Genomic DNA, 14731 nt, shown 5'->3' with positions numbered 1-14731 from the left:
ATTTTGTTCTTCTTAATACTCTTCTTAATAATTATATCGAGTCTCTTCGAGAGATACCTCAAAACCTTTTTAACTAAATAAACTTATTATTATTAACAAAACACTTAAACATAGTAAAAGCAACATAAGCTATGACCTAATCATATAAATATGAGAAAATTTTATTTTAGCAAGAAATGAGATAAGATAGACTAAGATAAATAATCAAATATTTTTTGAATATCTATTTTAATTAAAATAAAAGTTTTTCCTATAAGAATTATATATCAAGCGGGTCTTTTTTTTGCAACAGTGTATTATCATGAATACATTTATCATGGATAAAAATAGGTTATTCTTGATTAATAATATTGTCGAGGATAGATTTAACAAATTAGATAGCACCCAGAGTTTATAATGACATTATTAATTGTTATAAAGTAAAACTCATTAATAAAAAAAAATTAAAGAGACTCTTGTTTTTAGATAAAAGAATAATATATATGTGAAATTTACTAAAACTTGACATAATTAAGAGCTTAAGGAATTTCAAAAATGAGAAAAAAACTTTACCATAAAACTATCCGACCTTGGCCGTTTTGCACAATCTCATAGTTTTGAGGATCTCTGCTGATTTGAGAGAGAAGAGAGTATTGAACCAGACCTCATTGTTATCTGGTAAAAATTAGTTGGGTCCTATAAACATTCTCTAAAAAAGAAAACTTTAATATTATTGAGATATTTTCTATATTGGACAATGTTATGAAAGCATTTAGTATCATTGGCTCCCTCAATTTATTAGACTTTATCTTTCGACCACCATTTAATATAGATCTATCTATTTAAAATTATGTTTATTATATAACCTTTAAACTATCTTTTAGTGTCTTCAGGGATCCTAGGAAGATATCAATTTTATTGATTGTTTGGAAACATAATTAAAATTTTTTTCTATGCATCGATTTTTATCTTATTTGATGAGTTTAGAGCTAAAATCGTAGAGATTGTTATGAAAGTAGAGTTAGAAGTCCAAGAACAAGTTTTCTTGACAACAAAGTTTAGGCTGATGTAATCAAATTAGTGAGGTTCAAATGGGAATAGTTTTCTACCCATCTTCTCAACAAACTAAACAGAAATCTTAATTAATAAGGGAGAATAATCAAAGATAACATAGAATAGATGAAATATTACAACATCGTAAAAGAAACAAAGTACTATTTGCTCAAATCTGTTGTTGCTCCAAGTAAAATGAGGATTATATGATACACCTAAATAGTTAGTTCCATGATTTTATATCTGAATTAGAGTTCAGAACCTAAATAATTAATCTAATAATAATGTATCTGACTCACAATTTGAATTATCATATTGCTTTCCCCGCTTACTCTTTGAAAAAAAATTCTTATTTTGTATTTTTATATAGAATGTCAATTGATTGCGGACAGAATGGTCTTAGAATTGAATTTAGTTTTTATTCACTTATCATCCAAAATTTTTAATTTATCTTCAAACCATTAAGCTTGAATCTTTAAATCCCAAAATTTATAATATATATTTGATTATTGAGGTCTTAAACTCAACATAATTCTTAATTATCACTTGAAATTTGAAAGAAAATTTTGATTAGAATTGTTTGTAATTGTATAGATATATCAATAGAGATACTAAACCTGATTAGGATAGAAATCCATATAAATTAGAGGGATAATAATCTATTATAACCCTCAAATTCATCTTATCATTTTTTTTCTCTGTTAACATGAATTTTTTTTATAATTGGGTAATTTAACATCATTTATGATAAATCAAGATTTAGTTTGATAGCAAAATGATGAATTAGAAGGAAAACATTGTTTGTTTGTTTGTTTTCCTCCTAAGAAAAGATTTTTTAAATCAATATTTTTTTATTCATGCACAATATTATATTTCTCATATATAATTTTCCATTATCTTCATCAATAAACCCAAAAAAAACCTTGAATGCCTAAGTCAAAATTGATTGAAAAGTTTGAATATAAATCTTAATCCAAAATGATGATCAGTGAGCGAAAAATTGGATTGTTTATTATAAAGGACAAGTTTAGTAATGGAGAACATTTAATTTTTGTAAGAAAACAATTTATTGAGTAAGCATTATAAGAGAAGATTTTCTTCAATACATAAGTGAGTTTCTGGGAATTAGAAATTTTACTTGTGAACAATGTGAACTAAAAAAATACAAACAATGTTTTCAAAACTCAGCATTTACTACAAAAAAATGATTCTTAGCCTCAAAATCAACAAATCCCCTTAAAATCTTGCAATTCTAAGGTGAAAATTCCAGCCTTAGAAAAAGTCATTTTTATGATATATATATATATATATATATGTAAAATATAATTTAATATAAAGAAAATGATTGGAGCTACTTTTATCTCTTAATCTAATTTCCTTCTTCATCCAATTATTTTAAAGATCATTCTGATTAAATTACTATGAAAACACTTTACATAATTAGATGATGCAAATCTCTTTTTCTAATCTGATGGGCCACAAGGCTTGGAAGGTTTTGCATATTAGTTAGGGTTTTGGTTTACCTAATTTATTTTAGATATAAAGACACCTAACTCAGTCAAACTAAAAAGGTTTTTAACTACCTAATTTCAATGAAATAGAGTTTAGAATGTGACAACCTTAGATTGCATAGTTTGTTAAATAGACTAAAAAAGAAACCTACTCTGCCAATGACAAGTCATGTCATGTTTTAGGTGCAATTAATTGGCCAACTCAGACCTACTCCAATGCAAATGCTAAATATTTTCACATATTTCTTTATTTGTATGTGAAAATGGAACAATTGTTTATACTGCTCTTGGAATTGACTTTAGTGACCTATATAATGTTATATGTGTGTATATACATTGTGATGATAGAAAAAATTGAACATAGAGTTTGATTACTTTGCCTTACATGGTTTGATAAAATTAATTATAAATTTAAATTTAAAAACTTGATTTGTGTGTCACCACAAAGGACATCATTATTCAAGCACTCATACTTTCATGAAATCTCATAATAATTCATATCAAAGAGGTCAAGTTACAATTGAATATTTTTCATTTACGAAAAAAAAAATTATTCTTTTTACTAAACATATAGGACCCAAATCATCGTAATAATAAATCTTTCTCAATCAAGAACAATCTTTTTTTTTTGTGTGTTTGAATTTATTCATCTGGAATTTACGTTCTCCGATCTTCAATTTATATTGAACATCTACTATTTTTATTTCATCTTTTTTTTTTTAAATTTATTTTCATCATTCCTTGAGTTATCATAGCAAACTTGCTGATCCTATACAATCTAACAAACAGTTAAAAAAAGGGGGGATAAAATTAAATTTTTATTAGAAAATACTATGTGAAACTTTCAAGAGTGAGTTTAGTTAGTGTTGTAAGATGTGCACACTAAACACCTTGTCAAAGAGGGTTGCAAATGACCCATCCATGTTTTGAGTCATAGCAAGATGGCAAACTTGGCTATTTGACACACAAAAGTGTAGGTCCCATGAATAATTTATGTTTTACTGTGTCAGAACCTAAGCTATGGCAGCTATGGGTTTCATATTGTCAACTCAAAGAGAAAGAGGAACATGCAGAGCCAGCAGCTGATTTGACTTGCAAACAAAGCTGGGGGGATTGGATGCACTTGGGATATATATAATCCTCTGTTTCAAATTCCAATAGCAGCAGCCTTCTCCATTTAGGTTCCATTTGGAAGTTCTCAACTCAAGCGCATGACATGCATACTGTTGTTGAGATTCAAATTTGATAGATACAGCAGTTGTTTTGACTCTGATAATATTTAGGAAGAGGTTCTTTAAATTCACATAATTTCTTTGTATTAGGTCTGTCTGTATACATTAATTCTTCCTAAATCATTGAACTTCTTTAAATTAAGTTTATATGCATTCTCTCTCTCTCTCTCTCTCTCTCTCTCTCTCTCTCTCTCTCTCTCCATATCTTTGGTATTAATGGGATCTGGAATCATTCTTTATTCAAATTACTATACCAAGAAGAGAGGCTTTTTGAACTTAATGGTGCAAGTCTTTTCATTCTATTGAATTTGTTGTACTGTGCTCCTTTTTTTTTTTTTGTCTTTGAGTTCTTATAGTAAGATAACAACAACTCTATTATATATATATATATATATATATATATTAGTAAGATTATTTATTCTAATGGTACTTGTATAAATGTTGTACAAGTAAAAAAGAAAAACAAGAATGGAATGTGTTCTGCATACTGTATACTGCCTAAACTCACAAAAAAAATACCATAAATTAATTTTTAATGCAAAATTACATATATATATTCCAAGTCAATATTTTTTTGTTTATATATATATATATATTTAATTTTTACATATATATATATTTCTATAAGACCTCGTAATAAATCTAACTGATAATTGAAAATGTAATTAATATCAATATGCTTTAAAAGATTTTTTACTATATAATTATTATGGTAAAAAATATTAAAAATATTTTAAGCATTGTATTTTTGAGAAAACAGAAACTAGTTATTGGTGACTTGGGATTTGGGTGGGGATAGACGTTTAAATATTAGGGAAGAACATACATGTCATAGAATATTTCCGTAAGGGTAAATAGGTCATTTTGTAAATCGCAAAGCTATAAAATTCTCTTTTTTAATTGATCCATTTTATTTTACTTCTCTCTCTCTCTCCTCTCTCTCTCTCTCTCTCTCGCTCTCTTTCTCTGTTAAAGCTGTCTCCTTTCCTTTATTTCCATTGGAACCAACAAAATCTCAGCTCAGATCAGGGATTTCAATGCAATAGCCGGGCTTTGGATCCCTTCTGTGACCGCACAACCTCGGCGGCTTCGTCTGTAATCGTAGAGTGTGGGTCTCAGCGCGCGTGGTCGTGTCCGCGAAGGAGTCAGAACCAAACAAGGCCTGTGGGGTTCGCCTCCGTCGTTCGCCTCCTCTTTCACTGCAAAGCTGCTTCATTTGGGATCTTGATCTAGTGAAATCTTAGTCCGGGGTTGGTTTTTTCTGGCGGTCGGCGGTAGGGGGGCCCCTCTCCGTCCATTTGATTCGATCCTTTCCGTTCGAGGTCTCGTTTCTATCTGTTTTGGTTGGGAATTAGATCGACAGGAGGCGCCTTTCTTTGTTTTCTTGTGTTGGGAGGTGTTTTTTCATTTCGTATAGCGGATTCGAGGTGGGATTTGGGAGAAGTTGGTGTGTTTGCTCCATTTTCTTCGTTAGATCTTAGGGTTTTCTCTTTTGGGTCTCTAATCTTAGGGTTTTTTTTTCCTTTTCTGGTTGTTAATTGTGGATAGTTTCTCTTCGTTTTTCTTTTCTCGGCCTCAGCTTCTATTTCGTAGGAACCCGATTTGAAGGTCTTCGATATCCCCATCTTGTGAGTGTTGGAATAAGGTTCCATTTGTAGGGGTTGTGATTTGTGGCACAAAGGTGTCTCTTTTACCTATTTTAAATCTGATTTCCTCCATTTCCTAATCCTTTTTGGGGAATACTATTTGGAGAGTGTGGAGATTTGGGAAATTTTCTCTCTCTTATGCAGCATGAGGAATCTCTTCCTCTCAGACTCGTTCAAAGAGACACAACTCCATGCCCTTAATCCCCAGTCATGGCTTCAGGTGGAGAGGGGCAAGCTCTCCAAATCCTCTTCATATTCCCCATCTTCCATGTAAGCTTATCGCTCTCCGTTTCTTCTATTTCTTTTTGATGTTTAGTTTAATTTTATTCACCTTTCTGTTCCCTTAAATAACAATGAGCTACCTGGTTGTATGTTTGATGCATAGTGAATCTCTTGTCAAGGTTGCCGAACCGCCGATTCTTGCCTTATTTAAGCCTGTAGATTATGTGGATGTCTTAGCTCAGATCCATGAAGAGCTCGAGTCATGCGCACCCAAGAAAAGGTCAAACCTGTACTTGCTTCAGTTTCTGGTATTTCGAGGGCTTGGGGAGGTTAAATTGCTCCAAAGGAGCCTTCATGCTGCTTGGAAGAATGCTATCACCGTTCACGAGAAGCTCGTGTATGGTTCATGGCTAAGGTACGAGAAACAAGGGGAAGAGGTTATTTCGGACCTCCTTGCTTCGTGCGGGAAGTGCTCACAAGAATTTGGGCTTCTGGATGTTGCTTCTCAGATTCCTATTGAGAATGTTGAGACGAACGGTGAATGCTATGATATTTCACAAGTTTCTAGTACTGTATTCTTCCGCATAAGGGATGAGATGATTTCCTGTGAGAGACAAAAGATTGCAGCATTGTCTACTCCGTTCAATACCATGCTCAATGGGTCCTTCACAGAGTCACATCTTGAAATCATTGACTTGTCTGAGAATGGCATCTCACCAGCTGGCATGAGAGCAGTCTCTAAGTTCAGTAGCTCAGGGCATTTAGAAGATTTATCAGTTGAAGTTTCGTTGGAGATCTTGGTTTTTGCAAATACATTCTGCTGTGAGAAGCTTAAAGATGCTTGTGATAGGAAATTGGCATCAGTAGTTTCTTCACGCCAAGATGCTGTAGAACTTATGGAGTGTGCCATGGAAGAAAATACCCCTGTACTTGCTGCTTCATGCTTGCAAGTTCTCTTACATGAACTTCCCGAGTGTTTGAACGATGAACAAGTTATTAAGATCTTCTTGAATGCCAACAGGCAACAGAGGGCAACCATGGTTGGACATGCTTCATTTTCATTGTACTGTTTGCTAAGTGAAGTCGCGATGAACATTGATCCAAGGTCGGATGTCACAGCAGGTTTTCTAGAGAAGCTGGTGGAGTCGGCCTTCAGTACTAGGCAGAAGCAAGTCGCCTTTCACCAGCTTGGATGTGTCAGGCTGCTGAGAAAGGAGTACAGTGAAGCAGAACAGCATTTTAATGCTGCTTTTGCTGCTGGACACGTCTATTCCGCAGCTGGATTGGCTAGATTGGCTTGCATCAAGGGGGACAAGCTTTCTTCCTATGAGAAGCTTAGCTCCGTGATATCGTCCTATCAGCCACTTGGGTGGATGTATCAGGAGAGATCTTTGTATTCTGAAGGTGATAGGAAGTGGGAAGACCTTGATAAGGCAACAGAGTTTGACCCTACTCTTACTTACCCCTACATGTATCGAGCAGCATCTTTGATGAGAAAACAAGATGCCAAGCTTGCATTGGCAGAAATTAACCGAGTTCTGGGTTTCAAGCTGTCTTTAGAATGTCTAGAACTGCGATTTATTTTCTATCTGGCGCTGGAGGATTATAAAGCTGCACTTTGTGATGTCCAAGCAATTCTTACACTGTCCCCTGAGTACCGAATGTTTGAAGGACGTGTATTTGCTTCCCAATTGCGGACACTAGTTAGAGAACATGTGGACCAATGGACGACTGCTGATTGTTGGCTTCAACTGTATGATCGGTGGTCATCAGTTGATGATATAGGCTCCCTTTCAGTTATTTATCAGATGCTCGAGTCTGATGCTGCAAAAGGGGTGTTGTACTTTAGGCAGTCTTTGCTTCTCCTAAGGTAGATTCTTTATTATGATTATTCTTGTTCTTGTTATTTTTCTACTTGAGTCTTTGGTTCTTTATTATGATTATTTCTTTCAAAGAATGGAATTTTTTAAAATATAATCAACTTGTGGTTTTGGTTGATCAGGTTGAACTGCCCTGAGGCTGCAATGCGTAGCCTACAGCTAGCACGCCAATATACTGCAACTGAGCATGAACGTTTGGTTTACGAGGGTTGGATATTATATGATACTGGTCATTGTGAAGAAGGACTTCGTAAAGCTGAGGAGTCTATCTCTATTCAGAGGTCATTTGAGGCTTTCTTTTTGAAAGCGTATGCTTTGGCAGATTCAAGTCTCGATCCTTCATGTTCTGCCACTGTTGTTTCACTTCTTGAAGATGCACTAAAGTGCCCATCAGATAGGCTCCGAAAGGGGCAGGTAGCATTATCTTGCCTTTTGCATTATCCAACATTTAATTCATTGTTTATTCTTTGAATTTTCCTTTTACTTCGTTGACTAAATAATTTTAGTTTGAGACTTTTAACCTTTTATTCTGTCAGGGCACAGTTAGATTATACATTATTATTCTTGTGGAATGTTTGGAAGATAATTAAAATTTACTGCAAAGAGTCATCTTTGACGTTTTTAACAAGAGAGCTAGCCTTGTGTTGGGTTCACCCATTGAGTTTTTGATAAAGATTATTGTCTGGTAGGCCAAAGCCTCTCGATGAGGTCCATCTAGTTCAGAGAACGAACACTGTCTTCAGCTAAAAAGATTTACTGTACGCTTGCTTTCAGAACACTTGACAGTTTTCTTTGAATAGATCTTTGTTTATACCATCTAAGATAACATAACTCCATCCATCGCCAAAGCCTAACTATATAAATTGCTCAAACCAGATCCTCTAAGTTGCACTTTGCTATATCGTTTTTATTTTTCTTTTATTAATTATCTACCTTAACTGGTAAGTTGGTAACAAGGTTCACATCATGGATGCAGCCTCTCTACTTGCAAGGGTAAGGCTGCATATATAATCTTTCCCATACTTTACATTGGCAAGGGACTTGAGCACTGGGGCTTGCCCTTTTTCTATCCAGCAGTTGTCTCCTAAACATATTCATTTAAAAGGCAACAATTCATTTATCTAACTCTTAAAATATGTTATGCGTCTTACAAGTGTGATTCTACCATTAAATGTTATTCGGATTCTGTTTCCATGTTGAGGTGCAAAACCTGGCTGATGTGATTCACAAAAATTGTAGGATTAATCTAGGAGGACAAATAATTGTGTGGAGTCTTCCAGCTTATATATTCATTACGTTTTTTTGGTAAAATTTATGAATGTGCGTGCTAGGTGGATAAGCTACTAATGGTTGGGGCTGGGGTGCCATTAAATGGGGTTGGATCAGGGCCAGATGCATTCCACCCTTAATCACTGGCACTGAGGTGCCATCAAAGGGGTTGGGGCAGGGCCAGGGACCTTTGACTCCAGATTGATATCCTTTCAGGGTAGCATTTAGGTGTTGAGAATGGGACCTCTACTCTTTATGGTACAATTACTTAAACGAGCTAGACAATAAGTGGATATAGAATAAATTAGTTGGTAAATAGTTTGTTCATGTATATATTTTTTCAATACTTTGGAAAAGTATTAAGGAGAGAAGGAGAGAGTATGGCAGGAAACAAGGAAGCAAGAATATTGTTTTTTCATTGGGTGGTGGACGGGGAATAGAAGGAAACAAGTTATGTGCACCATTAAAGTCCCAGAAGATGGTATTCTAAATGCAATCATATTAATAACAAATAGATTCTAAAAAGGTCTATAATATACATGTGATAGGCATGGAAAAATCTATTTGATGATTTGTAAAATATGTGGTCTATATTGGGTTGGGTTCTGTGTAAATTTACCAAGACTTCTGAACCTAGGCCTGAGAATTCTAAATGGGTCCCATCTTGCACTCATGCCCAACCAAATGGGAGGTTGGTCCCCATCAAGGCCCTTTCAGGTCTCAGCTCCAGGTGTTGGCCTTAAATAAGATCAAGTGTCAAGTGCAGTTATTAGTTCTGATGATGTAACCTTATGCATACACAAGAGGGTGCTATATTTTGTTTAATGGTAATATTCGTTGGTTTAGACGAACTCAGCAGTTTTTGGGGCAGTTCTATGTGGTTGTTTCTCTGAAAAATAAATATGAATTGACTATTAAATCTTTAGATCAGGTTGCAACATGATCAAACCAATCATTGAATAATCTGATAGCAGGACCATTTAGTAACAGTGCATCAGCTTGGTTTGGTTTGGAGACAAATGAATGTTTTTTGAATTTTGAAGTAGCTGGTTACTGGTATATCTTAGTTGGTGGCCGACCTCAAACAGCTGGGACATGATAGTTTCATTATTGTCGTGTATATCTAGATTTTCTTCTATTGTTTTGTCCTTAATAGATAGTTTAAAATTTCACTGGTTTGAGATTGCTCCGTGAACAAATGGATGATAGTACCTTCATTTTTTCTGCATGATTGGTGAACCCAGATAAAGAAAGCTTTTATTGTGACAAACATTGATTCATAGAATTAGTAATACAGACTTCACTTCTGAACCCCTAGGCAGGTTGACCTGGCACTGATGACTTCTGTTGTAAATCATCCAAGCATCTTGTAATATAGAAAGTAGGATAATCCTAAAAACCAACTTATCACACAAAAAATAGCAATTAGGATTTGACAGAAAGGCTATGACAAAAAACATGTATGGTATATAGACAGATTTCTGCTCACTGCAGTATTGCAGACACCACTGTCAACTGTCACTTGTCCATTTATTTGTAGACAAATAATTAGAAGTGGATTCATAAAATCTCCGATAAATCCAAAATCTTTTATTAAGGCCAAGAGTAGTCTGCTGAGATGTTGTTTTGTGGACAACTACAAAGCAACTTAATACGCTCTTCTGACAGAAAAAAATGTATGAGGAAATTGCCTTTCAGTCATTGGAAAGGTCTTGTTTCATTAATAGACCCCCAAAAATCCAGAACTTCTACTCTTGAATCTTATTTGAAATTTGATATAAATATCATGTCAATGAGCAGTTCTATAGGGACTTCTTTTATAATTGTATATTTAATTATTTTGTTAAATCAGATAACGTTACCTGGGTGGAAGAAAAACATGGCAAGTTAAACTTGGAATATTATGAGTGTGTCAAAGCGGATATGAGTGCATGTGATGTAGGTTTTGGGAATGAATTCAGAAACTTAGGTGCCAGGAAATAGACATGTTTTGCTGGAAGATCTTGAAGTTAAATCATAGCAAGGGGTGGGATCTTGAAGTTAAATATGCAATAATAGACATTTGTATACCTGCAGATTTGCATTGCATGTTGATCAACTTTTAGTTACCTAAGCGGATACCTGGATGTTAAATAATGTTCTATCTATTCAATCTTCAGATGGTACAGAATCTATAGATATTAGTTGGTTATAAGCCCATGTGGCCAAGTTAGAAGCTTAGTTGTCTGATAGTCTTTTTTGATTAAATAACAAGTAAACTTTTAACCTTAACTTCTTATTTGTTTGGTTTGCTGATACTATGAAAAGTCCAAATAACTTGTAAAAATTAATAGAAACATATCAGTGGACATATAGCAAGTAGTACATATTACCTCAAGAAAGAAGCACTACATTCAGTTAATATATCTCCACAAAGGTACACATGCGGTCAATATATTTCCACAAAGAATACCTTGAAAATTGTAAAGCAGATTGAAAAAATAAGTTCATCAGTGGACTAAAGTGTCAAGTTGGTAAAAGCTACAGAAGATAAGCACTTCGTCTCGGGCTTACTTTGGTCACTTTAATGAGATGGCTTGGCACAGTTGAAAATGCAGGTGAGCTGCCAGTCATAAGTAGGTTGTGAGACATCTTGATAAGTAGCTAAGCTACATATTCTAAGTTGGTATCAGCTATTCTTCGTATGATTTCTGGCTGCATCTATTGACATTTAATATGGTGGATACCCGTAGCTAGCAATGTAAGCCAGCTTTGAGATATATGTGGCCTTATTGAAGCCTCCTTTTCCCAGTAGCTCATATGACCATTCATCTATATCTGTAGAACTTTTGGTATATAACTAATTTTAAAAGTCGTAAGAATAGATTTGTAATGGAGTATATAAAAATATCATTTTTTTCACATACAATATGACACAACAATTATATAGGTTACATGTTCATCCTTGATGTTATGTCATTAGTTTCTTTGGTATTTTCATGATTGGTTGTGTGATTTTGTCACTATATATTGCTATCAAACTCCTTCAATACCTGAAACTGGAGGTCATGGTAAATGGAGAAATATGGGATATCATCTGAGCCAGAAAAAATGAAACAGGAATGCAGGACCTTCATGACCAGCAAGGTCACTAAATTTACAGTGAAAGCATTATATTATAGATTTCTGCTTTCAAATAATTCTAAAGAACTGTACATCTGGTTGCTGATGTGTGCTATTTTCCTTATGTCCTTGATTAGCCACAAATAAGCCCTATAGCTAGAGGACTTGTTTTTTTACTGAAAGATTTAGTTAAACGGAATAGTCAACACTGATTACTTGACATCCATCATAGGTTTTTATTATTTTCTGATTTCATCCTTCAGGTGGTAATGTATATATTTCTCATATGCTGGTATATTGGTCAAGCTTTTACAAACTGATTTTGCTATCTGAACCAAAATCTTATCATACTTGTAAGTGTTGACTGGTTTGGTATGATTTCCCTTGGTAGACCAAGAAAAGTAATAGAAAATTGTATAATAAGTCACTTCTGTCTAGTGCTGTTAGTAGAATGGTGGTGAGGTATGATCACAGTATACCATGCTATGTGAAACCATGTTTTTGATGCATTTACCTTTTTGATGTTAGATTGTGGTATGATTCTGTACAAATCCATGGTTTCTAGAAATTGAGGTCCTCCAAGTTGCATAATTTGAGTATCTAGTTGCTACTAGCTAGAACAAGCTCTTGAAGCAACTAACTGACAATTCTCTATATTTCTTTTCTGGTATCCAGATGGACCAATACTTGCAAATACCACAAAGAGAGATAACAAAACTGAAAAAATTAAATGTTAAAATCCTGGTTGTTTATGTATAATCTACTTGCATTTCTAAAGGTTGCATTTTTATTATTTTTCCAAAACTGAATAAATTAAATGTTCAAATGCTGGTTTTTTTATGTATAATCTAATTGCCCTTCTAAGGTTGCATTTTTATTGTTTTTCTCACAGGCACTGAACAACCTTGGAAGTGTATACGTTGACTGTGGGAAGTTAGATCTGGCAGCTGATTGTTACATCAGTGCCCTAAAAATCCAACACACCCGGGCCCATCAGGGCCTTGCTCGAGTCCATTTTCTTAAGAATGACAGAAAGGCTGCATATGAGGAAATGACTAAGTTAATAGAGAAGGCTAGGAACAATGCATCAGCATATGAAAAGAGGTCCGAGTACTGCGAGCGGGAACATACCAAGGAAGATTTGCAGATGGTGACAAAGTTGGACCCCTTGCGGGTTTATCCATATAGATATCGTGCAGCAGGTCAGATTCATTCACTTTCTTTCCCAGTAGATTTTGCTTTTATAAGATGTTTGTAAAAAGGATCCTTACCAACGTTTTTTAAAATTTAAACAAACAAAGAGAAACATAACAGTTTTCAACAAAATGGTTCAGAAAGTATGATGCTCTTCTTGCATCTCTGGAATCATTTGGGTCTATATGTCATAATATTTTCATTCTTAACTGCCAAAATTGAAACACATCATAGAAGAGGAACACATTCCAAATGATACTGAGCTAAAATAGTCCTTTACAGTATCTTGCCAAGGATGCACAGGTTATGTTACTTGGGGGAAGAACTCAAAGCCTAATACCAACATTTTCCCTAATTTGTGAGGCCTTGAAAATTGTGTTCACTAGGGTAGTCTGACCCAAACCACAGATGATGCAACCCAGAGTCTAGATCTTTCCAAACTTACTTTGTCTAATGTAAGTGGACAAATTCTTTTACATATTACTGTAAAATATATTTTATTGTATCTACTAATGATTTCTGTTATGAATTATTAAAAAAGGGTTGTTGGCAGCAGCATTTTAGTGGCCATGCCAACCTTAAGGGATCACTGCAAGCTGCAGCCCTTGGTGGCATTGCTAGCTGATTCCGGCTCAGACACTATAGTGAAGATCTTTCAAAGCCAGAACCTAAATTCCCTTCCTTCTCAGACATTTTACCTAAAAGCAATCTTACTTGAAACTTCAAAAGCTGTAAGATGCAGGAAAGAGAACATTTGTTTCCTTGTTTTTGTGTTATTATATTTGTTGTCTACAGATTCAACATAATGGGGAAGACCTAAGAACGGTTTTCATGTTTTTCATTCATTCTATTTATTCGACTAAATTCTCCATTTGTGAAAGCCATGCTCTATCAAAATCAGGTTGGCTATCTTGAAAGCCTTCAGCCCATCTAAACCGATTCCTATCACAGCCTTTTGTCATTCCTGTTGTTTGCTTCGGAGAGCTCTGCTCATTAAATCTTCAGTGTTATATTAACAGTTCAGCTAGGTGGTCCTGTGGGTTTTGTTTCATGTCTGTAGCAGTGCCAACTCACTCTGCTGACGTGCAAGACTAAATTCTTTTCTCTGAATTGTTTTCCAGTGTTGATGGATAACCACAAGGAAAAAGAAGCAATAGCAGAGTTGACAAGGGCTATTGCTTTCAAGGCTGACCTTCACCTCCTACACCTCCGAGCCGCATTTCACGAACATATCGGGGACATATCCAGTGCACTTCGAGACTGCCGTGCTGCCCTCTCTTTAGACCCCAACCACCAGGAGATGCTCGAGCTCCACAAGCGCGTCAACAGCCAAGAACCATGACCCGACGTCGCAACATACTTACTGTATACTACACCAGATCCATGCTGCTGCACCTGATTCCAGCCAGGGTTGATCTGTACTCTTCCCTCATTTATTTTCCCTTCTAGGTCTGTATAATCCGTGTTGTTTAGATTAAGTTATTGTGTGTTGCTTGTCTACAAATTTTGGTGTGTCCAACGAGATGGTGAAAGCTGAGAGGCAAACTTTAGTAGATGGGTCTACTTGATTATCAAATCAATTGTACTTTGATGGTGTAAATCGTATCTATTCAGTTCAGGCAGACTGAACATGATTTTACCAA

The 14731-nt window shown here is 34.9% G+C and overlaps 1 protein-coding gene across 1 annotated transcript; it reads left to right on the top strand.

The window, feature by feature from the left end:
* The first annotated feature begins 4713 nt into the window (after positions 1–4713).
* Positions 4714–14731, top strand: LOC135610816 (ETO1-like protein 1). Its single transcript, XM_065105777.1, has 5 exons — positions 4714–5691; positions 5807–7513; positions 7646–7937; positions 12787–13096; positions 14210–14731. Exons 1-5 carry the CDS (start codon positions 5567–5569, stop codon positions 14428–14430), a joined length of 2655 nt encoding a protein of 884 aa, XP_064961849.1. The 5' UTR covers positions 4714–5566; the 3' UTR covers positions 14431–14731.

Source organism: Musa acuminata, chromosome BXJ2-4 (genome assembly GCF_036884655.1).
Source record: "Musa acuminata AAA Group cultivar baxijiao chromosome BXJ2-4, Cavendish_Baxijiao_AAA, whole genome shotgun sequence".
Taxonomy (NCBI): domain Eukaryota; kingdom Viridiplantae; phylum Streptophyta; class Magnoliopsida; order Zingiberales; family Musaceae; genus Musa; species Musa acuminata.
This window is presented reverse-complemented; position numbering and strand designations above follow the sequence as displayed.